Source organism: Mustelus asterias, chromosome 5 (assembly GCF_964213995.1).
Source record: "Mustelus asterias chromosome 5, sMusAst1.hap1.1, whole genome shotgun sequence".
Classification (NCBI taxonomy): Eukaryota; Metazoa; Chordata; class Chondrichthyes; order Carcharhiniformes; family Triakidae; genus Mustelus; species Mustelus asterias.
In genome coordinates this window covers 62,630,309-62,657,154 of record NC_135805.1, presented here as the reverse complement: position 1 = coordinate 62,657,154, position 26,846 = coordinate 62,630,309, and the positions used below count along the sequence as shown (strand labels likewise).

The 26,846-nt window shown below is 41.5% G+C and overlaps 2 protein-coding genes across 4 annotated transcripts in view; both read left to right on the top strand.

The window, feature by feature from the left end:
• The window catches only part of LOC144494106 (calcium and integrin-binding family member 4-like), a 40,269-nt gene extending 32,941 nt beyond the window's left edge, over window positions 1–7,328 (top strand). For 2 of the 3 annotated variants that reach the window (XM_078213689.1, XM_078213688.1), the window contains exons 5-6: window positions 121–227; window positions 6,271–6,951. In XM_078213689.1, the coding sequence (XP_078069815.1) occupies window positions 121–227; window positions 6,271–6,333 (170 nt within the window). In that variant the 3' untranslated portion in view covers window positions 6,334–6,951. Of the gene's footprint in view, window positions 1–120; window positions 228–2,911; window positions 3,001–6,270 lie in introns of all 3 variants that reach the window. The other variant, XM_078213687.1, reaches the window with a different exon arrangement.
• Window positions 7,329–12,891: 5,563 nt separating this feature from the next.
• LOC144493972 (uncharacterized) overlaps window positions 12,892–26,846 on the top strand; it is a 45,514-nt gene continuing 31,559 nt past the window's right edge. The window contains exons 1-5 of the mRNA XM_078213548.1: window positions 12,892–13,780; window positions 17,710–17,723; window positions 19,106–19,183; window positions 22,218–22,323; window positions 22,425–22,972. Of these exons, the coding sequence (XP_078069674.1) occupies window positions 12,892–13,780; window positions 17,710–17,723; window positions 19,106–19,183; window positions 22,218–22,323; window positions 22,425–22,972 (1,635 nt within the window). The remainder of the gene's footprint in view (window positions 13,781–17,709; window positions 17,724–19,105; window positions 19,184–22,217; window positions 22,324–22,424; window positions 22,973–26,846) is intronic.

Sequence of the window (26,846 nt, the reverse complement as noted above, 5' to 3'; positions counted from 1 at the left end):
TCAAATTTCTATATGCCTGTTACAGATATCTGTCTTGTAAAACCTAAGCAGCATGTATTATCTGTTTTTGTTTTGTTTAGCAGACTGTATTGTAACAATCATCTTTGCTTGTGCACATAGATATAAATGGAAATAACTACATTGATAAAGAAGATATACAGAATATCATACAACGCTTAACTAATGGAATGATGGATGAAACAAATATTTTAACATTGACTCACTGGGTAAGTAACTGTTTTATTTAAATTTGTTGTAATTTAGGACAATAATATGGGGCTAGATTTTACACAGAGGATGGAATCCCCACACCACAGTACAGGTTTTGGCAGCAAGCTCACCTCTGCTTACTCAGCTCGTGCTGTTTTACATTTTGAGGCGACAGTACTTTGCTTAATATGAAGCAGGACTTCCATTCATCTCCAGGATATCCAGCCTCATAGATCTGCCAGCCATATGGAGTGCCAAGCAGGAGTGATGGCCACTGTGGTAGGCCAAGCAAGTAGCATTCAATGATTGGCCCAGACATTCAGTTTAGTTCGAGACCTCACTGAGGTCAAGCTATCAAGGACAGCTCTGATGAAGGTCATACAGACTTAAAATGTTAGCTCTGTTCTCTCTCCACAAATGCTGCCAGACCTGCTGAGATTTTCCAGCACTTTCTGTTTTTGTTTCAGATTCCAACATCTGCAGTAATTTGCTTTTATCTGTCAGGGACATGTTGGACAGGCAGGGAAGAGGGTGGATATGGAGTGGCAAAACTGTGGGAAGTGCTTAGAGAGGGCTCCAGCGTGAAGAATAATTAAACTATCAGTGGTTGCTTAGCAACAGGGGGCCACTTTTCAGAGGGAAGGGATTTCCTTTGTTCTTTTAGCTGAATTTGTTGGCAGTTGGAGACAGAATACCAGGGAGTAAACATCTCGCAACTCTGCCAGGAAAAGTTGGACAGGACACAGGAGCTGCAAAGAGCCAGGCTTCCCAAGGAACCAGATACTGCCCAGATAATTAGGGAATTGGGACAGAAAGAATGTCTTAAGAAAACTGAAGACAAAAGAACAGAGACCAAAGTATTGTTCAGAAGAATTCAAGGAAGAGTAAATAAAGTCTTCTGAGTTAACAAGACAATTCAGTAACCAGATTTAAAGTGAGAAAGCAAACTTCAGAGATAAATCAAAAGTTTTATGCCATTTTAATAGAGGCTAGGAATCAAGAGTTAATACAATTGTGAATAGTTTGTACAGCAGTCAAGACATTGACTCATTGAAGGTGGCAGGACAGGTGGAAAGAGCAGTTAATAGAGCATATAGTATTCAGCTTTATTAATAGGGGCATGGAGAATAAGAGCAAGGAGGTTATGCTGAACTTATATAAGACACCAGTTAGACCTCAGTTGGCATATTATCTACAATTCTGGGTGCCACACTGTAGAGAGGATCTGAATGCATTGGAAATGGTGCAGAAGAGACTTACAAGAACGGTTCCAGGGATGAGAAACTTCAGTTATGAGGATAGATTGGGACTGTTCTCCTTGGAGAGAAGAAGGCTAAGAGAAAATTTGATAGAAATGTTCAAAATCATGAGGGGGTTGAACAGAATAGATAGGGAGAAACTATTCCCACTTGTAAAAGAGTCAAGAATGAGAGGACAGATATTTAAAGTGGTCTGCAAAAGAAGAAAATGTGGTTGCAGAGGAGTGAGAGGGAGAGTGGGGTGAAATTCTCAGTTGAAGAGCAAGGAAGATGCATCAGAACTTTTAGTGTGAAAGGTTGCATCATCAGAACAGAAAGTGATGGAGGCAGAGGAATGGAGAATAGCGTCAAGTCCTCGCAGGAAGCAGGGTGTGAGGAAATATATTCAGACACATTGCTACCTAATCTATGCTACACACAAATATTGACCCTTATCTTTGAGAAACACAAGGCTGGATTTTCAGGTCGCTTGCTCAATGGAATCAGGATGATTACATCCTGAATATGGTAAGTAATGATTATCATCACATTGCCACGGCCATAGTGAGAGAGACAATACTTCTCTAGGCCAGAGTTCTCTCCAATTCAGGTGCTAGGCCTATTTAAATTACTAATAGGCAACTTGTGATTTATATACGATTCTGCCATTTTTGGTGTTAATTTGTCAGAGTATGCACTAGACACGCTCCACAAAGTATCAGGTGGTGATTTGCCAAAGAAAGATCCCACAAAACCAGCATAATCTGCTGTTGCTCTACGCCCTCTGCCTTCAGAGATTGGAGCCCCTCCTTCTCAGCTACCTTCTTGCCAGGCTGCCAATATTGTGATGGACTGGTCCTGGCTGGATGCCCTGAGCTTCTCAAAGTACAACTGCAGCCTGTCGGAAAATACTAATAACACTTTTGAAAGTATAATGTTGAAATGCAATTTAAATATATACACAAACAAATCAAATGTTAATTACGTATGCATTCCCAAGGCAAATGAATAGAGTGACTGAAATATGAATAAGACATTAGGAACTCTATAAGACAAAATAGGGACAGAGATACATTAATGAAGTTTGAATTCAGTAATAAGAGCATTTGACTACCAGAAGGAAGAAATTTATGTCAATTATATGTCAATGGCCTTGTCGCAATTCTAATTAGAATCTAATGACCAAAATGTTAGATCCGCTCCTTTGCCAAATTGAAAATAGGTTGAATGATTAAAAAGATGAATTTGGTTTCCAGTTTATCTTTCAATTTGTCAAAAAAGAGATAAATTTACTTGCTACTTATTCACAGTGCAAATGATCAGAATCTCCAATTGATGTTTCTTGCATCCTACCGTATCTATCAAGCTTTAAGAATTTACATATGACATGAGATATGCAAACTAAATAATTCAGCAAGTTATAAATTGTCACTTATTTTTTCTTTTTTAAAAATCCCTAATAGATCATGGATGAAGCAGATTTAAACAATGATGGCATGTTGTCATTTGCAGAATTTCTAAATGTAATTGAAAGATCACCTGACTTTCAAAAGTAAGTCACCTTAAAAAATAGTTTGGTTTGAAAAAGAAATATTAGTTTAGCATACAGAATACATATGATTTCAATTTTCTGAAAGGCCTAATCATTGGCAAAAAAGTTAGACATGCATGTTAAGCAATAGTCCTCACTTTAACATCTGTATCCAAAATTTTTGCTGAAACTAATAAACAGAGGAAAATAAACATTGGTTTCAATTATACCAATTATTTCAATTAACAGATGATTTTAAGTTAATTTTAAATAGAAATATTAAAACAAGACTTGATTTAGAGGTTGCTTGACTTGATATAATGGAAATTTATCATGGAGCTGAAATTTTACCACTTTCCTGTTGTAATCTAGCTTAGGCCTGAAAGAATCTGGTGAATTTCAGTCCCTTGTGTTTGATTAGGAAAAATGTTAGTAAACCCATAAAGGACTCCAGTGTTCTTCACAAGTTGCCAAACTTGCAGTAATATAACTCTCAGGATCTTAGAACCATAGAGAAATACAGAAAATAGGAGCAGGAGGAGGGCATTCAGCACTTCGAGCCTGCTCCACCATTCATTATGATCATGGCTGATCATTCAACTTAATAGCCTGATCCCGTTTTCCCCCCATATCGTTTGATCCCCTTCGCCTCAAGTGCTATATCTAAATGCTTCTTGAAAGCACTCAATGTTTTGGCAACAACTATTTTTTGTGGTAACGAATGCCATAGACTGACTACTCTCTGGGTGAAGAAATTTCTCCTCGTCTCTGTCTTAAGTGATCTACCCTGTATCCTCAGACTGTGACCCCTGGTTCTGGACACCCCCACCATCGGGAACACCTCCTTTCATCTACCCTGTTTACTCCTGTTAAAAATTTATAGTTTTCTATAAATCCCGCCCCCCCCCGCCTTATTCTTCTGAACTCCAATGAATACAATCCTACTTCTGATCATTTGGTATAAAGAAGGAATTCGCAATTATATATGGGCCAGGATTCTCCCCCAAAAATTTGAAGTTCCCAATGGGAAAATGGGAGTAAATCCTGACAGTTTTTATTTAGCTCTGTGCATCTCAGAATTCCAGTATGGAGCTGATTACGCTAAAAAACTTCACTTCTGGAGACATGCAGAGGCCGTGATGCCCAGCAGGAAGTCCATGAAATGGCTCCTGTTGATGTCTCCCGGCCTGCTGCGCTACTTGAACAGCACATCGCCCCCATAGTCTTTCACATCTTTGTGATTTCCAAAAGTTTATAATACTTAATGATTTGCTATTGAATTGTAGTCACTGTTGTTTTGTAGGTAAGCATATTAGCTAATTTGTAAACAATGCCATAGATTTAGTTTTGCATTCACCTGAATTGGAAGACAGGTCCCCCACCCAGACCTGTTCAGAAATCCATTCTCTCTGCAACATGCTGTTATTAATCCAGCAATATCTCCCCTCCCATCCCACAGCTGATCTACTGCATTTTCCAGCAGCATGGAAAAAAGTATCTCAGAAGAGTCATTGTCACAATGGCTAAAAAGCCTTAGATAGTAAACTTTCCCCTTGTACCTCTGCGGTGACTGTCCTAAGCTTTGATGTGCTCCTCAGTTCACAGTCCTGAACCTTGGAATATGGCAATCTGTAATACTTGGTCAAGGACAACTCTTTTCATTGGAAGACCCAGTAAGTTTTGGATAGATCAAAGAGCGTCTTTCACAAGTTGATGATTTTCCAGCCACAGTTAACATTCATCTTACTGTGCTTCCCTGGGAACAACCCACAGAACACAGAGTCCTGTGTCACAGAGTTGCTCGGGATTAACTTTTTCTGCATGACTTCCTGTGACTGAACAAGTCACACTTCACTGGCTGCAGCAACCATGTCCGTTATGTCTATGGCTTTATAGCTGCTCTTGCATCCACAGTGTTTTTATGGCATTTCCAATTCAGTTTTTGGTAAATGGTAATCTGCGAGATGTTGGTAGTAAGGAATTCAGTGATAGTAATGCCATTGAACGTCAAAAGGAGATGGTTAGATGCTCCCTTGTGGGAGATGGACATTGCCTGGCATTTGTGTGTCATAAATGTTACTTGCTACTTATCAGCCCAAGCCTGAACATATGGACACGGATTGCTTCAGTATCTGAGGAGTCATGAATGGTACTGAACATTATGCAATCATCCACAAACTTTCCCACTTCTGACCTTATGAAGGAGGGCAGGTCATTGATGAAAGAGCTGAAGACAAGGCATAGGACATTCCTCTGAGGAACTCCTGTAATGTCCAGACTGAGATGATTGACCTCCAACAACCACAACCATCTTCCTTTTTGCTAGGCATAACTCCAACCAGCGGAGAGTCACCCCCACCCCCCTCCCAATCCCCTAATTCTCATTGATTTTTTTGCTAGGGCTGTTTGATGCCACACTTGGTCAAATGTTCCCACTTGAGTTGAGCTATTTTGTCCACATTTTGATAAAGGTTGCAATGAGTTCAGGAGCTGAATGGCCCTGGTGGAACCCAAACTGAGTATCAGTGAGCAGGTTACTGCTGAGTAAGTGCCATTTGATAGCACTGTCAATGACTCATTCCATCACTTTGCTGATGATTGCGAGTAAACTGATGGGGCAATAATTTTCTAGGTTGGATTTGTCCTGCTTTTAATGGCCAAGACATACTTGGACAATGTTTGACATTGCTGGATAGGTACCCATGTTGTAGATGTACTGGATCAGCTTGGCTAGAGGCATGACTAGTTCTGGAGCACATATCTTCATTACTTTGCAGGAAAGTTGTCAGGGCCCATAAGTGCTGTCAGCTGTTTCTCAATAGCAAGTGAATTGAATTGGCTAAAGACTGGCATCTGTGATACTGGAGATTGAAAGAGGAGGCCAAGATGGATCATCCGCTTGGCACTTCTGAGTGAAGATTGCTGCAAATGTTTCAACTTTGTCTTTGTGTTGGGTTCCCCCATCATTGAGGAAAGAGCTATTTATCGAACTTCCTCCTTCAGTTAGTAGTTTAATTGTCCACCATCCTTTGCAACATCCTTCTCAAGGGCAACTAGAGATGGGCAATAGAGATGTCATTCTTGTTAGTGATACACAAATGAATGAATATCTAAAATAATTTGATTGATCTTTCTCCCCTATTTACATACATCTAACATTTTTGTCACTCTTAAAATTTTCAATAGGAGATAGCCCTTGCTGTTTGTCATGTGTAATAAAGATCCCCAGAGGGAATAGTTCAACAAAAAGTAAACTTCTGGAATTGATTCTTCTGTTTTAATTTTTCTTAGATCCTTTACAATTCGTCTCTGAGTGAAATGGAAGAATGCAGAGCCTTCAAGCATCTTATTTAATATTGATGCATTATATTCACAGAATTTTAGGTTGTGAATCAATAAGTTAATATTTAGTCAAATATTCTGCAGCTTTTTAATTTAATGTCATAAGTTTTCCTGTGAGTGTGATTCATGCTTGTATATTTTGGATGATATCTGCAAAACTTGTCATGTTATTTTTCACTTGCAGAGATGATGGACATTGTTCATCTTCTTGGAGTTGTTACACATGAACTAATATAATGCTTATGTTTCTAGTGTGCATCATTTGTGTGATTCCTGTCATTATCAAAGAAAGGCACAGGCAGCAGGAAATTATACTGACTTAAAAATTATACTAAACAAATAATTAGGCTATTTAGGTGTCAACTAAGCAGCCTAATATTTTTCTGCAATTCCACTGATCTAACAGCTTAATTAAATATAAGTTTGTTATCTCATAACTGTAATGGCCAAAAGAAAGAAAAGAACTGCATTCAGAGTGGTACCAACTCTGATGTGCAAGCAATAAAAATAATGATTCAGTCAAATCTATATTATTTTTCAGAATGGTTAAAAATCGACAGTTAAGTTTATTTGTAAGTTACATTTATTTGTAAGAATGTCAATAAAGGCTGTGTTTGCCAAGTTATTATTAATAGAGGCTCTTCAATTTATAATTTAAAATGTATACAAATTCTGCCAAATCTAAGACATTGCACTTTGAAAATAATACAAGTTTTTTTCTAGAAAAGCATGGATAGATTATCCTGTTTTTGCTCTTAAGCCATACTGGTTTACCAAGTTACTGTGCATTGGGAAAATTAAGTAGAAAGATTGCACACAGTGGAAGATAAAGAAGTCTGTTCAATTTTGTAACCAGGACTTTTTGCTTTTATTCTTTATTATTTACTTTGTTTTTACTGTTCAACTTGCAGCATCACTAAAAAACAAACCAAGCATGGAGTTCATTTCTAGAGGGATGGAATTGAAAAGTAAAAAAGTTATATTAAACTTGCATCAAACCTTGGTTTAACCCCTTGAAGTACTGTGCAATGTTCTGGTCTGCAAATTACAAAAAGAATATCGAGACACTGGTGAAAGTGTGAAACTGATTCACAAGGACGATTCCATCACTGAGAGGTTAATCTGATCAGGAAAGAAAGACTCTTAGGGTGGAATTTTACAAAAAAAAATCTAAGTGCCGAACAAGTGTGAAAACGGGAGAGAATCACGCTGATTTTTTGGGCAAGCTCCCATTCGCAATCATACAGCACTTAGTTAAAAAAAGAGCCATGATGTAGGGGGAAGGACAAAGCCTAATCTCACTGGTGAAGCTGGCTGCTGAGCTCTTGGGGAGACATAGTGCATGCACCCTGATCTCCCAGTGGACTGGGAGATTTCCTGTCCGCCCCCCCACCCCCCCACCAACAGACATTAGGACCTGCTGCCGATCACTCTCTGTGCTGGTCTCTCTCTCTCTCCCTTCCCCGCTGCCCCCCCAATTTAAATATGTTATGCATATTTAAATCGACTTTGCGCCTTTTCTGGGCATAAAGCTGCAAATCAGTGCTGGTTCAATCGTGAAAGGCAAGAAACCAGGCACGGTCCTGATTTTTCACTTCTTACTCTATCTTACTGGCTTATCTCACTTATCAACCAGCGGGACAAGCTGGTAAGATCACACCCTTAAGTAAACTCAAGAGAACAGGAATTTGATCTGCTTCTGGACTTTTGTTAATGCTCTTCTATTAATGACTGCTGATGAAATAGGGGGGACGATTCTCCCATCCCACCGCACTACTTTTTTAGTGTGGCGGGCTGGGAGAATCACATATGGGCCAATTTGTGGGATTCGCGCATGCATTCCTACCACGCGCACATCTCTGAGCGCCGGGTATTTGGCGCGGTCAGAACCATGCTGGAAACCGGCAGGAACAGCAGGCAAGTGATTTAAATCTGATTTTCATGTTATTTTAATGTGATTAGCAGGCCCAGGACTGAAGTCTCTGAGCCCACTAGCATCTCTCACCCCGCCAGTACAATTTCACTCGGGCGGGGTTCAGACTAGCTCTCCATTTTCGGGGAAGTAATGGGAGACTATGCTGGAGTGAAGTTTTAGGCAATTGGGGCCCCCCCCAGGGGGTTCGGTGGCAGAGGATGGTGTCCACTGGGCATGAGCACCCTGGTAGTGCCAGCCTGTGCCCCTGGCACTGCCGAAGGGGCAAAGTGCCCATGCCCAAGGGGTAACTTGGCACTGCCCAACCAGGCATGGGGCAGTGCCAAGGGGAGGGGTCTGCTGGAGGCAGGGCCTAGGGGCGATCAGTGGGGGTGTGGGATTCCACTGCATGGGGATCAGTCGGGACTGGAGGGAGGCCAGCAATCAAAGGGAGAGATGGTCAGCCTGGGGGGGTCTGCTGGGGGAGGGGAGGATCATCACTGCTGGGGGGGGGGAGGGGCTGGTGATCGGAGCATTCCCGGATTGGGGGGGGAGAGGTCGGGGCCCAGGATTGGGCCGTGGGGGGCTTTTGGGTGGGGGCAGGGGTCCCGGGCTGGCCAGCAAACTTCAGGCTGACAGTTCGGGACACTGCACATGCGCTGAGTTCCGGAACTGCCAGATCCTGGAGTGAATTGGCCCCACCCCCCGAGCTTTTAATGATATTCACGATTGTGACCTCTGCATTGCACAGAGTGTGGGAGATTCGAGTGAAGTTGCACTGAAAAAACAATCGTGATTTACATCAGTTTTCCCAGCACTTAGAACTTTTTTGGGAGAATCGCCCCCAGGATTTCTTTGGACTGGGATTCAAGCCATGTGGTGAAGTTGCCAATTGACTCACATGAGAAGAAGAGTGGTATGCAGTGATTACTTACACCACTATGAATGTTAATACCAAATTATCGTATGGTCGGAAGGTACTTTCAATGCAAGAGATTGTACTAATCCCATTATCTGAAATAGCTGCATCTCAAAATATGGTAAGAAGTCTCACAACACCAGGTTAAAGTCCAACAGGTTTATTTGGTAGCAAATACCATAAGCTTTCGGAGCGCTGCTCCTTCATCAGATGGAGTGGAAATGTGCTCTCAAACAGTGCACAGAGACATAAAATCAAGTTACAGAATACTGATTAGAATGCGAATCCCTACAGCCAGCCAGGTCTTAAAGATACAGACAATGTGGGTGGAGGGAGCATTAAGCACAGGTTAAAGAGATGTGTATTGTCTCCAGATATGGCCATATATGTCTCCAAAATATGGCCATACTTCATCCAGATAGTATTGTCATAGTGATAGAGCAAAGGATTCCTGATGGGTCTGCTCATGGATGTTTACTCACATCTAGAAGCTTTTTGCAACTGATGAGCATCACAGTCTATTAATGGTACAAACACACAAATTTCACAATTGCTACTGTTAGTTTGGGCAGGCAGTCTGACACTCAATAGCTGTGCTCTCATTTAAGCTGAAGATGCTTGAATTTGCTCTGATATAGTTAGACTTCTACCATCTTTATAGGCCTGAATAAACTACGTTTTCTTGGTTAGGAAACAAGCATCTGTTGTCACGGTTCTGTACAATAGATATGGTCCATTGAAATGTGTGTGCAAGGCCTCTTTGCAAAATCACTTTGTTAATAAGATGGCAAACAGCTGCAAATTTTACTGGTTACATCTCAAGATCAATTTAAAGGAAATAATCAGTTTAAGAACAGATGGATACGAATTTTGTCATTGAACTAGTGGAATGATCAGAATGTGATTTGTATAGCTATGTTACCATCAGCACTTATGATCAGAAACAAGTAAAATGAAATATATACTGAAAATCTTTGCTAGCTTTGACTGCAGAACAAGTTACTGAATTAAGCAGTTAATCCTGTAATTGGACAAGAAATATTATGCATTTTACTATAATATTGATATTACCAATAGGAATAATACAACTAAGAGTATTCTCAAAATAGAACATGCGAGCAGTTAACTATGAAATCGGACATGACCGATTGATCTACATCCTAGAGTTTGCAAAACAATTGATTTCTTGCTGGTCATATTACAGTTGCTAAAAATGCTAAACATTCTGAAAGTGCTTGTTTAAAAAAAAATCACAAATTTTGAACTTAATTCATGGAATCATCGAAATGAAATAACATGCCATTCATAATTTGTTAATAAACATTTTAATCAAGATACGTGCTTTCATGCCCCGATCTGCCTGGTACCAGAGTGCTGTGCATGAAATGAGTGTAATGTGTGGGGACATATTAACAGTGCTAATGAATAGCTTATCAGCCTGAACGATTCTTTCGGTACTGTTGCTATTGCCTCCAGTATTTATAGGTCAATTTTGAATTCTAGACATTGTAAAATGAAATTGGGGAGACAGTGGTGTGGTGCTAATGTCACTGAACTAGTAATCCAGAAGCCCAGGCTACTCTGGGGACACCAGGTTCAAATCCAACCATGGTAACTATCAGAATTTAAGTTCAATTATTTAAAAACAAAAATTGTAATTAAAGCTAGTTCATTCATACCCTTTAAGGATGGAAATCTGCAATCCTTACCTGGTCTGTAATGACTGCTGACTCATACGAGTATGATCGACTCTTGACTGCCCTTGAAAATGGCCACTTAAGTTTTTTAAGTTTATTTATTAGTGTCACAAGTAGGCTTACATTAACACTACAATGAAGTTACCGTGCAAATCCTCTCGTTGCCACACTCCGGCGTCTGTTCGGGTACACTGGGGGAGAATTTAGCATGACCAATGCAACTAACCAGCACACCTTTCGGACTGCGGGAGGAAACTGGAGCACCCGAAGGAAGCCCACACAGACACGGGGAGAATGTGCAAACTCCGCACAGACAGTGACCCAAGCCAGGAATCGAACCCAGGTCACTGGTGCTGTGAGGCAGCAGTGCTGACCACTGTGCCACCACTTCATTGTACCAAACCACCAGATAGCCCGCAGTGATTCAAGAAACTGGCTCTTCACCAAAATTCTGATGTCACATTTAAATAGAAACTAATATTTGAGTTAGATTGTTCAAGTTTGAATCATTATGATCAGAATGCTTTGAACAACACGTATTTAAAAGAAAGATCTGCATTCATAGTGTCTTTCAATCTTGGACTGTCTCAAACCTCAGAGCTGAAGAAGTCATTTTAAAATGTAGTCATTGTTGTGAAGGAGTGCAGTAGCTAACTTGTGCACAGCGAGCATCCATAAACAGCAACTTTTTGTGATGTTGGTTAAGGGATAAATATTGGCTACAACACCAGGGATAATTCCCTTGCAATCCTTCAAAATATTGTCATGGGATCTTTTACATCCACCTGAGAAGGTCAACAGCTCTCATTCAAAAGACAGCACCTGAAACAGGGCAGCATCCTCTCAGTACTGAACTGGAGTGTCAGCCTAGATCTGTGTTCGAACGCTGCAATTGTGTTTATTCTCCTTTGGCCGTTCAAGACAAATCAACTTCAAAATTAAAGAAACACACCTGCTGATATTTAATTTGAAACTGTTTTAAGTGCCAAATCCAACTAATAATAGCAATGGATAACATTTAGTTTAGGGCCATAGCATGTGATAATTTTTTTTTTAAATTAAATGTTTTGAAATGAAAATCATCAGTTAGATTAATTTTATTCTTCTGTGGAATATAAGCATCACCAGCATCCCTTGTAGCAAATCTACATTTTTCATGGTTAATGCAGATGGATTATTGGAGATAAATTTCTGGAGAGCTGTTTGGTGTCAATGTTGGTTGGATACAAGGACTTAATTGGTTGGAGAGGTTGGATTATGAGACTTAGTGGAATGGTATCAAAGACTTAGTTATGTGAAGAGACTGGAGAAAGCACCCCCTCCCATGCTGACCAGGGGAGCACAATTTCTGTTTTTGGGTTGTGGGGGGGGAAACCTGTCGATGAACGCAGAGATGGAAGTGCCCTTCAAAAAGGTTCCCTGATGTTGAACAGTGGGGCTTGGTCACTTGCATCCATCAGGTGAGTGTATCCAGTCTGACACGCTGCCAGCGGGAAACACTCTGGTTATCACGCTGGCATGGGCACTTAGGTTTGGGAACATGTTCTTTTATGACCTGGTATGTCCTGTATGAAAGGGTGGTGGAAGCAGATTCAAGGCTAACATTCGAGACAATTTGATAAATACATGAAGTGAAAACATTGAAACTGTTATGAGGAAAGAATAGGGCACATGGATTAATTGGATGGTTCTACCCAAAAAAAAGACATGATGGAATGAATCATCTTTTTCTGGTAGAACCTCCTCCTGTGTTGCATTATTCTACCATTTAATGACAATAGCTGACAAAAGTAGAGAGCGAGATTTTAAAAACAGTTCATTGAAATAGTTCACTTTCCAGCTGGGGGATGGGTCACACATATTGTGCAGCAGTATTGACTCCAACAGAAACGATCGATGAGCAAATAAATGCCGAGAGGGAGTAATAAGAGACAGGCAGAGGGAACAACATTTGAGCACTGAGCTGGCTTTAGACAAGATTCAGTGGTAGAAAGGTCGACGTGTTCACTGTTTTCATAGCGAGGAGAAATGAGGTTCTGAAGATGGGGGATTGGAATTTACTGGGAAGCGTTTTGGAAGAGGTCCATGTTCACTCCACGATCATGGGCAAGATCTGGTTGACAATCCTATTCATCTTCAGGATGCTGGTTCTGGGGGTAGCTGCTGAGGATGTTTGGGATGACGAACAAGCCGAATTCATCTGCAACACAGAGCAACCAGGTTGCAGGAACGTCTGCTACGACAAGGCATTCCCCATTTCTCTCATCAGGTACTGGGTCTTGCAGATCATCTTCGTGTCTTCGCCCTCCTTGGTTTACATGGGTCATGCACTCTACCGACTGAGGGCACTGGAGAAAGAAAGGCAGCGGAAGAAAGCTCACCTCCGAGCCGAACTGGAAGAAAACGAGCTGATGATGGAAGAGTACAAAAGATTGGAAAAAGAGCTGAGAAAGTTGGAAGAGCAGCGCAAGGTAAATAAGGCACCTCTCCGAGGCACACTTTTACGCACTTACGTCCTCCAGATACTGACCAGGTTAGTGATGGAGATTGGTTTCATGGTCGGTCAATATATCCTGTACGGATTTCGCCTCGATCCCCTCTACAAGTGCATCCGATCGCCCTGCCCCAATACTGTGGATTGTTTTGTTTCCAGTCCCACGGAAAAGACTATTTTTCTGGTCTTTATGCTCAGCATAGCCACTTTCTCCTTGCTTTTGAATATACTTGAAATCATTCACTTAGGAATCAGAAAGATCAAACAGGGACTTTACCAGGAGTCAGAGCTCAGCATCTACAAACCCAAGAAGAGCTCAGTTGCACAGCAAGTTTGCATTCTGACCAATTCCTCTCCTCACGAACTTGTCCCAATGACCCTCAGTGGCTACAAACTGTTACCAGAACAGCAGGCGGAATCTGGAAATCTCCCTCTCTTGCTGACCCCGACATCGCTCAGTATCATTAAAGGTGAGGCCACATGCATTGGAGCATAGAAATATAGAAAAACTTCTTTAAAAAGTTCTGCTGCATGAAATATTCAGATGTAGAGAATGGATTATTTGACACACCATCCAAGTTCAATAAATTAATTGTTAAGTTGGCTCAGTGCGAGTGAAATCCATGAATTGGGACAATCTCGATTAAACATTGAATCAGATATTTGGGGCAAAATTTTCCCCCAAAAGATTCTGAGTGTCATAACGGCTGGAAAACAGCAGTGATCCGCACCAGTCTCTCCGGCGCTCAACCTATCAACACTCAGTCACTTATTTTGGAGCCAAAAGAGAAAATGCTAGAAAATCTCAGCAGGTCTGACAGCTTTGACAAAGGGTCAACTGGACTCGAAACGTCAGCTCTTTTCTCTCCTTATAGATGCTGCCAGACCTGCTGAGATTTTCCAACATTTTCTCTTTTGGTTTCAGATTCTAGCATCCGCAGTAATTTGCTTTTATCCACATTTTTTGGAGAGTTGGGAGCTTGGCACTGCTATGGGGGGGCGGGGGTGGTGGGGCGGGGGTGGTGGGGCGGGGTGGGTGGGGGGAGGTGGGGGGGGAGCCTAAACATGCCAGCGAAACCGGCTTCAGAGCACTCAGCTGCCAATTCGCTCATGGTGCACTAGGAGAGTCCCTAGAATTCCCAGATACCGGACTCTCCACCCACCTTCATTGGCAGTATGTTCTCCCCCCACCCTGATACAGGTCACCCGCATCAGGGTCCTCCCAGTGGATCCCCTGGCTAAGCCCCGACATGCCCCCCCATCATAAACCTCTGCACAACCCCCCTGCATAGCCCCAATGCACAACTAGCCCCCCCCACACCGCCCATAGCTCCACTGCATAGCCCCCACCCCCATCATTGCACCTACCCAGGCCCCACCCTCTGACACTGCCTCGGCACACTGGCAGTGCCTGATGTCCGCTGCAGGGGTATCTGGTGGGCATTCCCAATAGGCACTGTTCCCACCCAGGGGCTTCAATGGCCTCCGAGTCCACCCCCCCTTCCAGTATGACCATCTCACCATGTCTGTGCAAGTGCAGACCAGTAGTGATTCATGCTGATGTGACAGCTCGCCAGAGGGGTGGGAAGCAGCCAGGAGCGGGGAAGCATGCATGCTAAACTCACTAATGATATTGAAATCCAGTCAATCTCATGCTATTTAGCTTAGCGTCCTTTCTGGGTGCCATTAAAAAGGGGAAGATAGCAAACTGTTTTGCGAGGGGCGCGAATCCAGTTTTTAGCATCACACATTATTTTCCCAGCTCGCCACACTGATTGCCGGGTGTGGCTTGATGGTAAAATCGTGCCCTTAGTGCGAGTTCCCGCATAAACCGGTGAAGCTTCAGCACTATAGTTCTTAAGTAAATCGTGTGGATTTTATTTTCAACACAGTTTTTGAAACTTATCAACACATTTTAAATATTTGGTTTAAAAATGTTGGCAATCAGTACTCATACGCTAGGATACAACAATGGGAGGCATTTTGTTAGGTTCTCCCAAACACGTTTTTAATGGAAATATCATTAAATTTGACATTTCCGTATGATTAGCAGGCCTGGGATGGTATTCTCCAGGCCCGCTAGCATCTCCCCCCACCCCCACTCCGCCTGGAATGATTTCTACCAGCAGGTTTTACAACTGCTCCCCCTGCTGATGGGGATAGAGGCCATTAAAGCCCCCTGGGTGGTTGGCAGCAAGGAGGTGCCCTTTGGGTAGTGCCAGCCTGGCACCCTGGCACTGCCCACTGGCCACCAGACAGTGCTAAGGGGGCAGGGTGCTTAGCACCACTCTAAGTGGGATAGTGGGATCGGTGGGGGAGGGAGGGAGGAGGTGGACGGGACTGGCCATCGGGGTGGGTGTGGGATTTGGGCCTGGTTGTTTGGGGCTGGCCCGAGGTGGGCAGAGAGGGGGAGGTTTGGGAAGGCCAGTGATCAGGGGTGTTATGGGGAAGGCCAGCGATTGAGAGGCTGGCAATGGGGGAGTGGGGGTGGGAGGGGACACTGTGCATGCGTCAACCTCCACACTGACAGATTGGCGCATGGCACGCTCAGCACTATGCTGCCAGCCTCTCAGGTAGGAATAGGCCCCACCCACCATTTTTCAGCGTAGATCATGCTATGGTACTCTGCATTGTTCAGAGTGTCGGAGATTCGTTCTGGTAAGTACACCCAAAAAATGAGTGGGAAATACGCCCGTTTTCCTGCACGTTGGGCTCTTAGTTTTGTTTTGGGAGAATCCTGGCCATAATGTTTAAATTGTTTTTGTACCAATTTAACTGATCTAAGCCAGGACAAGTGTAGACATAATTAGCCCCAACCTCCACAGGTTAGAGAAATGTTGTTCAATGGAAATTGCTGACAAGTTACAAGGCGACATTGTTTTAACCACATACATGAAGTTTAATAGAAAACATCTTACTCAAGAAATGGATTTCAAGAAGGCAGCTCACCACCACCTTCTCAGGGGCAACTAGGAATGGACAATAAGTGCTGACCAGCCAGTGGTGTCCATGTCCCACAACTGAATTTTAAAAAATACTTGTGTTTGTTTACTTAATAGTTACCCATCAACATTCAGTCCAGAACTTTCTGAACTTTTGCCATATTGTGGAATTCTGGTGGATAACTATGTCCATTCCTCATTTTTATTCACAAATGAAATTTCAATTCACCACATCTGGATTTCCAATTAATCATGTGTATTGAACAATGTGTTGAACAAAACTAGGTTGGAGAAGAGAAAGTTAATTACTATCCAGGGACTGCTGTTAAAAGAGCGCATGTTTGGGTGCCAAATGTGGACATGTTTAATGGCATTCATGGTTCAGCTCATACAGGAAGGGTGTCCACCACCAAGGAGTCAACACATTTACGAGGGAAAGAGGGAGATAGGGAAATTAGCAGTAAAAGATCAGGGGATGGAAAAAAATACAGTACAAGTTTCTATAGATATTGAAATAAGAAGAGTTAACAAAGTGAGCATTGGACTTCTGGGAAGTGTGTCTGGAGAATTGGTAATGGAAAGTGGGCCTGTGGCAGATGAATTAAACAGGTATTTTGCATCTGTCTTTACTAGTATAGAGGACACAAGTAACATCCCAGTTTTAGCTGTAAATCAGGAATTGGAAGGGAGGGAAGAACTCAGGAAAATTACAATCACCGGGGAAGTGGTATTTAGCAATCATTGGGTCTGTGGGCTGACAAATCCCCAGGTCTGGATGGACTTCACTCTAGGGTCTTGAAATAAATGACTAACGAGATAGTTGATGCAAAGAACAAAGAACAATACTGCACAGGAACAGGCCCTTTGGCCCTCCAAGCCTGCACCAATCATGTGTTCCTAACTAGACCATCCGTTTGTATCCCTCTATTCCCAGTCTGTTCATGTGGTTATCTAGATAAGTCTTAAATGATCCTAGCATGTCTGCCTCAACCACCTTGCTTGGTAGTGCATTCCAGGCCCCCACCACCCTCTGTGTAAAATACATCCCCCGCATATCTGTATTGAACCTTGTGACCCCTTGTGTTTGTCATTTCTGACCTGGGAAAAAGCTTCCAACTGTTCACCCTATCTTTGCCCTTCATAATTTTATAAACTTCTATTAGGTCGCCCCTCAACCTCCGTCTTTCCAGGGAGAACAACCCTAGTTTACTCAATCTCTCCTCATAGCTAATACCCTCCATACCAGGCAACATCCTGGTAAACCTTTTCTGCACTCTCTCCAAAGCCTCCACGTCCTTCTGGTAGTGTGGTGACCAGAACTGGAAACAGTATTCCAAATGTGGCCTAACCAACGTTCTATATAACTGCAACATCATATGCCAACTTTTATATTCTATGCCCCGTCCAATAAAGGCAAGCATGCCATGTGCCTTCTTCACCACCTTTCCCACCTGAGCTGCCACCTTTAAGGATCTGTGGACTTGCACACCCAGATCCCTCTGTGTGTCTATACTCCTGATGGTTCTGCCATTTATTGTATAGCTCCCTCCTGCATTAGATCTACCAAAATGCATCACTTCGCAATCGTTTTAATTTTCCAAAACTCCTCTGATCCGGCAAAGATTTCATTAGATTGGAAGATAGCAAATGTAACTCCTTTACTCAAAGAGGGAGAGAGACAGAAAGCAGGAAACTATAGGCCAGTTAGCCGAACATCCGTCATAGGGAAAACGTTAGAAGCCATTATAAAAGCAGGGCACTTGGAAAAATTCAAGGCAATCAGGCAGAGTCGGTGTGATTTTGTGAAAGGGAAATCATGTCTAACCAATTTATTGGAATTCTTTGAAGCAGTCATGTGTACTGTGGATAAAGAGGAACTGGTGGATGTACTGTACTTAGATTACCAGAAGGCATTTGGTAAGGTGTCACATCAAAGGTTATTGTGGAAAATAAAGCTCATGGTGTAACATCTTGGCATGGGTTGAATATTGGCCGGCTAACAGGAAACAGAAAGTAGGCATAAATGGGTCTTTTTCTAGCTGGCAGGATGTGACGAGTGGTGTGCTACAGGGATTTGTGCTGGAGTCTCAACTTTGTTTTATAATTGATATAAATGACTTGGATGAAGGGACTGAATATATGGTAGCTAAAATTGCTAATGACACAGTTAGGAAACTAAATTGCAATGAGGCTAAACAGAAGCTACAAAAGGGTTAAGTGAGTGGGCAAAAATATGCCAAATGGAGCATAATGTGGGCAAATGTGAACTTGTCCACTTTGGCAGGAAGAATGAAAAATCAGCATATTATCTAAATGGTAAGAGATTGCAGAATTCTGAGGTGCAGAGGGACCTGGGTGTCCTAGTTCATGAATCACAAATGATTGGCATGCAGGTACAGCAAGTAATTAGGAAACCAAATAGAATGTCGTCATTTTTTGTGAGAGGAACTGATTACAAAAGTGGGGAGCTTATGCTTCAGTTGTACAGGGCATTGGTGAGACCACATATGGAGTACTGTGTACAGCAGTGGTTTCCAACCTTTTATATGTTATGACACACCTCTATATGAAAAAATTGAGGAACATCTATTTTCTCGGTCTTCTTCCCTTACTGAAAACTTTGTTTTTAACTTGTCTCTGCCCTCTTGCCTGTTTTTTTTAACCCTTTCCTGTCTCTCTAGCTTCACCCAGGGTTTTGCATCTTATTTGAGTTTACGCTTTTTGTGCAGGCACATGGGAAAGCGCCATGTCCCGCTAGTCATGCATATAGACCTGACCAACATAAGAAATCTAAACCACGCTTGTGTGGCTCTTTCCCAGTTGGCGTATGCACAGGAGACCCAGGATTCATCGGGTCTTGGAGATGCCAACCACAAAGCTGAAGCAGAATTTGTTTTAGTTTAATTCCATGAATTTTGAATCTTTTTTCACAGCACAATGTGGCACACTGGGTGGGAACCACTGGTGTACTGCGTCGGTCTCCTTATTTAAGGAAAGATGCGTCAGAAACAGTTCAGAGAAGATTTACTAGACTAATACTAGGAATGGGCGGATTTTGTTATGAGGAAACGTTGGACAGGTTAAGTAGGTATCCATTAGAGTTTAGAAGAGTAAGAGGCAACTTGATCAAAACCTTTAAGATCCTGAGGGGTATTGGCAGGGTGGATTTGGCAAGGATATTGCCTCTTGGTGCAGAATCCAGAATTTGGGGTCACCTTTGAAAAATAAGGGGTTGCTTATTTAAGACAGAGTTGAGGAAAAATATTTTCTCTCAGAGGGTCATTAGTCTCTGGAACATGCTTCCTCAAAAGGCAGTGGAAGCAGAGCCTTTGAATATTTTAATGGAAGAACTAGATAGATTCTTGATTAACAAGGAGGTGAAATCAAGGATAGGCAGGAATGTGGGGTTGAAGTTACATGCAGATCAGCCAAGATCGTATTGAATGGCAGGGAAGGCTCGTGGGGCTGAGTAGCTTACTCCTGCTCCAAATTCATATGTTTGTATGTCCGTCTGTATGTGGGACCTATTAATAGGTACTGTACTTGTGCTTCATGCAATAGAGAGCAAATTTTAAATTTATGATGTATATTTTCATCAATGCTGTATTTAAGTGTAAACAATATCAATTCTTGTGATCCTAATAAAGATCTCATCATAACATGTTCATAATTAATATATGTAATTTGTCAATCCAAATTCAATCAGTTTATTCTTCAATATGTTCACAAAAAGGTAAAAAGCTACACCCAACAATTGCAAACCAGTCAGTTTAAATTCAGTGTGGAGAAGCTTCTCGAAAGAATAATTTGGGACAAAATTAATTGTCACTTGGCCCAATGCGTATTATTTAAGGAAAGCCAACATGAATTTGTTAAGGCAATCAATGAACTTGCTGGAATTTTTTGAAGAAGTAGCAGAGAGGGTTGATGAGGGTGATAATGTTGATGTGGTGTATATTGATTTCCAAAAAGCATTTGATAAAGTGCTGCAAAACAAACTTGTGAGCAAAGTTATAACTCATGGAATAAAAGGGGCAGTAGCAAAGTGGATAAGAAATTGGCTAAGTTTCTTTTTATTCATTTGCAGCACATGGGAGTTGCTGGCTGACCAGCATTTATTGCCCATCCCAAGTTGCCCGGGGGCAGTTGAGAGTCAACTACATTGCTGTGGCTCTGGAATCACATGTAGGCTAGACCGGGTAAGGATGGCAAATATCCTTCTCTAAAGGACATTAGTGAACCAGATGGGTTTTTTTTAACAATTGATAATGGTTTCATGGTCATCAGCTGATTCTTAATTCCAGACTTTTTAAAAAATTGAATTCAAATTCCACCATCTGCCATGGTGGGATTCGAACCTGGATCCCACAACATTAGCTGACTTTCTGGGTTCATAGTCTAGCAATAGAACCACTAGGCCATCACCTTCCCTAGTGACAGGGAACATACATCATTAGTTAATAAATGTTTTTTGGACTGGGGGAAGATTTGTTGTGGAGTTCTGCAGTGGTCAGTATTAGCACCCTTGCTCTTACTGATATATTAAAGATCTAGGCCTTGGTGTACTGGGCACAATTTTAAAATTTATGCATAAAACAAAACTTGGAAACATTGTGAGCTGTAAGGAGGGTAGTATAGAATTTCAAATGGACATAGACTAGTGGATGGAATGGGAGGAAATGTAGCAGATATAATTTAGTGCAGAGAAGAGTGAAGTGATTCATGCTGTAATGAAAAAATGCAGAGAGACTATATAAAGAATACAATTCTAAAAAGAGTACAGAAAAAGAGTACAATGACAGGTTGAGAGAGCTGTTAATAAATCATACAGCATCATAGGCTTTATTAAACGGGGCACATAATATAAAAGCAAGGATTTTATGTTAAACCTGTATAAAACATTGGTTTTACCTTAACTAGACTATTGTGTCCAGTGCTGGGCACCACAGTTTAGGAAAGATGTGAAGGCATTAGCGAGTGCAATAACGATTCATGAAATGGTTCCAGGGAAACCTTAGTCCCAACTTCTCTAATATATCCACTAACCGTTTTACTCAAAGAGAAGGTTGAGAGATTTGATTCAAAATCATGAAGAGTCTGGAGAGTGTACTCAGGGGAAAACTGTTACCATTGGTGGAAGGACCAAGGACAAAAGTGTACAAATTTAAGGTAATTGGACAAAGAAACAATGGAGATACGAGAAAAACATTTTCATGCAGCGAGTTGTTGGGATTCGAAATGCACTCGAAATGAGAGTATGGTGGAGGCAGTTCAGTTGAGATATCTAAGAGGGAATTGGTTCATTATCTGAAAAGGAAGAATGTGCAGGGATATGGGGAGAAGGCTGAGGGTAAATTGGGTACTAGGTAAATTGCTTCTTTGGAGAACCGGTGCAGACAACATAATGGCCTCCCTTTAGTGCTCGAGCAATTCTGTAATATAATCTCCAGCTTAATCTACACAAGCAACAGTTTCCCAATTAAGTGATGAACCAACTTCATTTATTGATATTCTCCTACTGAAATTGTATTGTGTTTGCACAATACGGCATCACATAACAAGCTATAAACTAAAGAAAATATCTTTTAAATTGAATGGAAAAACATTGAAAAAGTCTAAACTTACCATATAATGTGAATGTGAAAATCAGAACAAGCATGAGGGATTGCCTTTTTCCCAATATATTGGAGCCTGGACTGATAAAAGCAATTTTCAACAAAAACAGCAAATGAGACTCTATGCCTGAAAAAATATCAAATGAACTAATGATTTGAAATAAACCATTTCAAATTAAGAATAGATATTATTATTAAAAAATGATTGATATCTTGTCATCTCTATACTTCCAGCAATTGATTTTTTTCAATATTTACAGCAACAAATGAAGTAGGAGTGATCTGTTCATTTGCAGCATTGGTGCTTTTGTCTGCAGGTTTGCATGAACTTTGAACAATATGTTGCAACAGATCAACTGGCATGCAAGCAGAATAGAGTCATCACATTGCTTCATGTAATTATAAGACTGTTGTCTAAGAAAGGTACATATCAAATAGAGAGTATTTTAAATCCATTGCATGCACGCAAATATGTTTTAACTGAACTCAGATAAATGGCTAACATTTTTGGTTATGATTTTAAGAACCAACTGAACAGGCTGGAAGAGATTATGCAATGGATCAACTTCAACAAGACCTGGAGCAGTACACAAGACAGCATCACAATGAGAATGTTGGCCAGCACTCAAATCAAATGAAACACGCCCCTCACACTTTAGAATTTCATAATCAGGCATTCAGTGTCGTTAATGCCTCTAAAAAACCCCAACAGAATGACATTAGTTCAAAACTCAGCCACAGTATTGATAATGGATTGGAACAAAGTAAACTAACATACCCTTCAGGTCAAATGGAAATCTCAGCCCCCAGCCATAACACTCTCCGCAAACAGAGCCGAGTCAGTTCTTACAAAGACTATCCCGAAGATTCTCCTGATGCTCAAGAATGTGGTCAGCTTTCGACTGTCAGGAAGATTAGCTGCACTGGGTCGAAATCAAAAATGATTACTGAAAGTGCATTGGAGAGCAGACCCGAAAGTCCAGATTCCACAAATGTCTCTAGTTCTGAGTCTAAAGATAAAGAAGAGAGTTCACCTGTTCCCCATACTTCTTCAGGACGCAGAATGTCAATGGTAAGTGTAACGTGTAAATGAATTTCTGGTGACCACCTCATAAAGGCTTTGAAATGATGCTGTTTGAATATTAGGATACATTACTGAATGCACTGCTCTCAGAAATGTAGCATTTGCTCTCTGAAACTCTGGGCAGTGACCGACCCTGCCATGCCATAAATGCAACAAAATCCCTGGGCCCAATGATAGATAGTCTGAGAGGCATCTGAATCAGGGAATAAAACTATTTAAAATACTAATTGGGATCCTGCGACATACAAAGGCCAATCTGATGGTCATTTTTGGACTGAACTGGCCTGAACAGGTAACTCAGCCAAAGAAGATCCCTAGAGTATGTTCCACTTTATTTCAGGCAGACAGGAATGTAATATTATTACATTATTGGGGAAACTCCTCTCCAAATCAATGAAGGTGATCATGATACTGGAGACACTGTAAGAAGTCTCACAACACCAGGTTAAAGTCCAACAGGTTTATTTGGTAGCAAAAGCCACTAGCTTTCGGAGCGCTGCTCCTTCATCAGGTAAGTGGGAATTCTGTTCACAAACAGGGCATATAAAGACACAAACTCAATTTACAAAATAATGGTTGGAATGCGAGTCTTTACAGGTAATCCTGGCTGGAGACAATACACATCTCTTTAACCTGTGCTTAACCCTCTCTCCACTCACATTGTCTGTACCTTTAAGACTTGATTACCTGTAAAGACTTGCATTCCAACCATTATTTTGTAAATTGAGAGTTTGTGTCTTTATATGCCCTGTTTGTGAACAGAACTCCCACTTACCTGACAAAGGAGCAGCGCTCTGAAAGCAAGTGGCTTTTGCTACCAAATAAACCTGTTGGGCTTTAACCTTGTGAGACTTCTGACTGTGTTTACTCCAGTCCAATGCCGGCATCTCCACATCATGACTGGAGACACTAGCCATATTGACTCGGTTGCCTTGTGTATAAATAGGGGTTTAACACATGCAGAAACTTGTCAAAGTATTTTTTGAATATGTCCAGGGAATCCACGCTCAGTTGATCTGCTGGCAATTTCTTAAGAGTTTGATGATTCTCTGTGGAACAAACTACTTGCATCTAACATCGTTCAACATTTATGCAGCATATCCTTAATCAGGAATGTAAACCCACCAGACAGCTAAGGACATGTTACTGATTGTTTAGTGGGCTTGGGAGCAGATTGAACCATTGCATGGTTGGTGACTAAATGCATCTTGGTGATTTACAGACGAACTGAGCGATCCAGCCACATGGTTTTTACTAGGTGAAGCTGAAAGTGGTCATCGATCTGAAGGTGTTTATGTAAAAGCAGTGAAGAAGGAAAATTATCACTGGTCTCCCAAAAATTCTGCAAGGGAAACTGGGAGGCCATGGGAATTTGGAAGGTCAGCTGTATGGTGACTGCCGACGTAGATAGATTAATATTTACTTTCATTGGACTCGATGAATGGGATCCAAATTAGGAAGTTGTGGTACATCAGCTGTACCCATGGTCAGAGTTAGTCTGAATATTTTAGTTATGCATTAATCACAAAAGCAGGAATTTGATGTTTTGATAGAGAATTATGTAGATAGTGAGGGTGGCGATGGTATGGGGAGGTTGGGTGGGATATGGGTGGTGGGGGTGATGATGTAAACAATAGAGACTACCAGCTAAGGGAAGATGAGATCAGGGCAACACAAAGAGTTGCAGAAGTCACAAACCAGGTTGTACAAGACCATGCAAACGTGAAGTGCTTATGTAATTTCTTGTGGAAGGCTTGCTGAGTCAGCTCTGAGCATCATAGACATGAGCGAGGCAACCACAAAAAAATGCCAAGGTTGTAATTACACATTCCAAGAAGCACGGCATGGTTCAAATTGAACTGAGTGAGGCAGTGGGAGGAGCAAGGGAGGCAGTGGTCAGAGAAATGCAGAATTGCAATCTGATCCTCCGGTGAGCATGTTTACCATTTGCTGGCCTGGTTACCAATAATATGACTTGTTCTTTGTTACACTGGAAATGTGGGAACTCTCAGTGTCAAAATCCTAATCCACAGATGAAGACTCCAATCACATACAAAGCCCCAAAATATATCCACGTCCTGGCTTAATTTCCATCTGATAACAGCGGAAGTGCGCTAAAAGGACTTTAGATTCTTAGCCCCAAAAGGAGTAAAAAAAAGTAGGTGTTTTATTCGCAAGGACAGCCCTCATGTTGTTAGTTTAAAAACAAGGTTTACCGGAAAATTTGTCAATTAAGTGCAGATAGCATTTTTCAGAGAAATGTTTAAAACAATTATCACTACACAAACTTGACCTACTGCACTCTTTCAGTTAAGACAACCAGTTATAAAAATATAGAATGTAATTCCTGGTATGATTTGAATTTTAATTATTTAAGAAATAATTCTTAAAATCTGCTTAAGAAAGAAAATATCATTTATTATTCACGAATAGTACAGTAAAATGACCACTTGAATTCACCTGTGTTGGGGTAATTTAAATTTCTAATGTGCAATTTTAATTTAAGCCTTTTTCTTTGATCACCTTTTGGAGATGTGGTTCCACAGTGAAGTAAGGCTTCTGTCTATGCCCTGTCTTCCCTTCAATGTATTTGAACAATCTTTTCCACCTTAAATGTGGGGAAATAAAGATACCTACAAATAAACCTATGTGCTAGAAAAAATGCAATGCTGGAATTGAAAATTGGAATTGAACATTAACAGAGGGTGGTAAGATAGAATAGTTGTGACTGTCTGGTTCAGTATTCAGGAAGCATCAACTAGAATTAATGAGGTCCATGGCCAAATAGAATTTTTAGTTGGATGTTTTTAAGATAATTGGCAAAAGAACCAGAATGCAGATGCAGAGAAATTTCTAAGCCCAATGAATGATCATGATCTCAAATGCACTTTCTGAGATGGTTGTAGGAACATATTCAATAGTAACGTTTTAAAGGGAATTGGATGTATATCAAAAAGGATACAAAATGCAGATCTACGGGAAAAGAGTAGTGGAGTGGGACTAACTGGAGAACCAAGTGGATAACTCTCAGTCCCAAGTCATTGCTGCAGGAGTTCCTCAGGGTAATATCCTAGATCCAATCATATTCAGCTGCTTCACCAATGACCTTCCCTCCATCACAAGGTCAGAAGTGGGGATGTTGATTGTATAATCTGCAGTACCATTGCTCAGACACTGAAGCAGTCAGTGTCCAAATGCAGCAAGACCTGGACAATATCTAGGCTCGGGCTGGCAAGTGGCAAGTAACAGTTGCAAGGTACAACTGCCAGGCAATGACCATCTCCAACAAAAGAGAATCTAACCATTTCTCTTTGACATTCAATGCATTACCATCGCTGAATTTCCCACTATCAAACTCCTGGGGTATTACCATTGACCAGAAACAGAGGTTGACCAGCCATGAGGCGGATAACCCATTTCTTGACCCTCCAAAGCTTGTTTACCATCTATAAGGCATAAATCAGGAATATAATGGAATGCTCGCCACTTGCCTGGATGAGTGCAACTCCAACAACACTCAAGAAGCTCGATACTATCCAGGGCAAAGCAGTCCCTTCGTCTGCATCCCAATCACCAACTTATTCCCTCCACCACTGACATACAGTGGTAGCCATGTGCACTATATACAAGATGCACTGCAGCAACTTTCCAAAGCTTCTGTGACAAAATCTCCCAAACCTGTGACCTCTACCACCAAGTACAAGGGCAAGAATGAGAACACCACCACCACCTACAAGTTTTCTTCCAAGTCACACAATGTCCTGACTTAGAACTTCATCACTGTTCCTTCAATGTTGCAAGATTAAAATCTTGGAACTCTTTCCCTAACAGCACTGTGGGAATGCCTACACCACAGGACTGC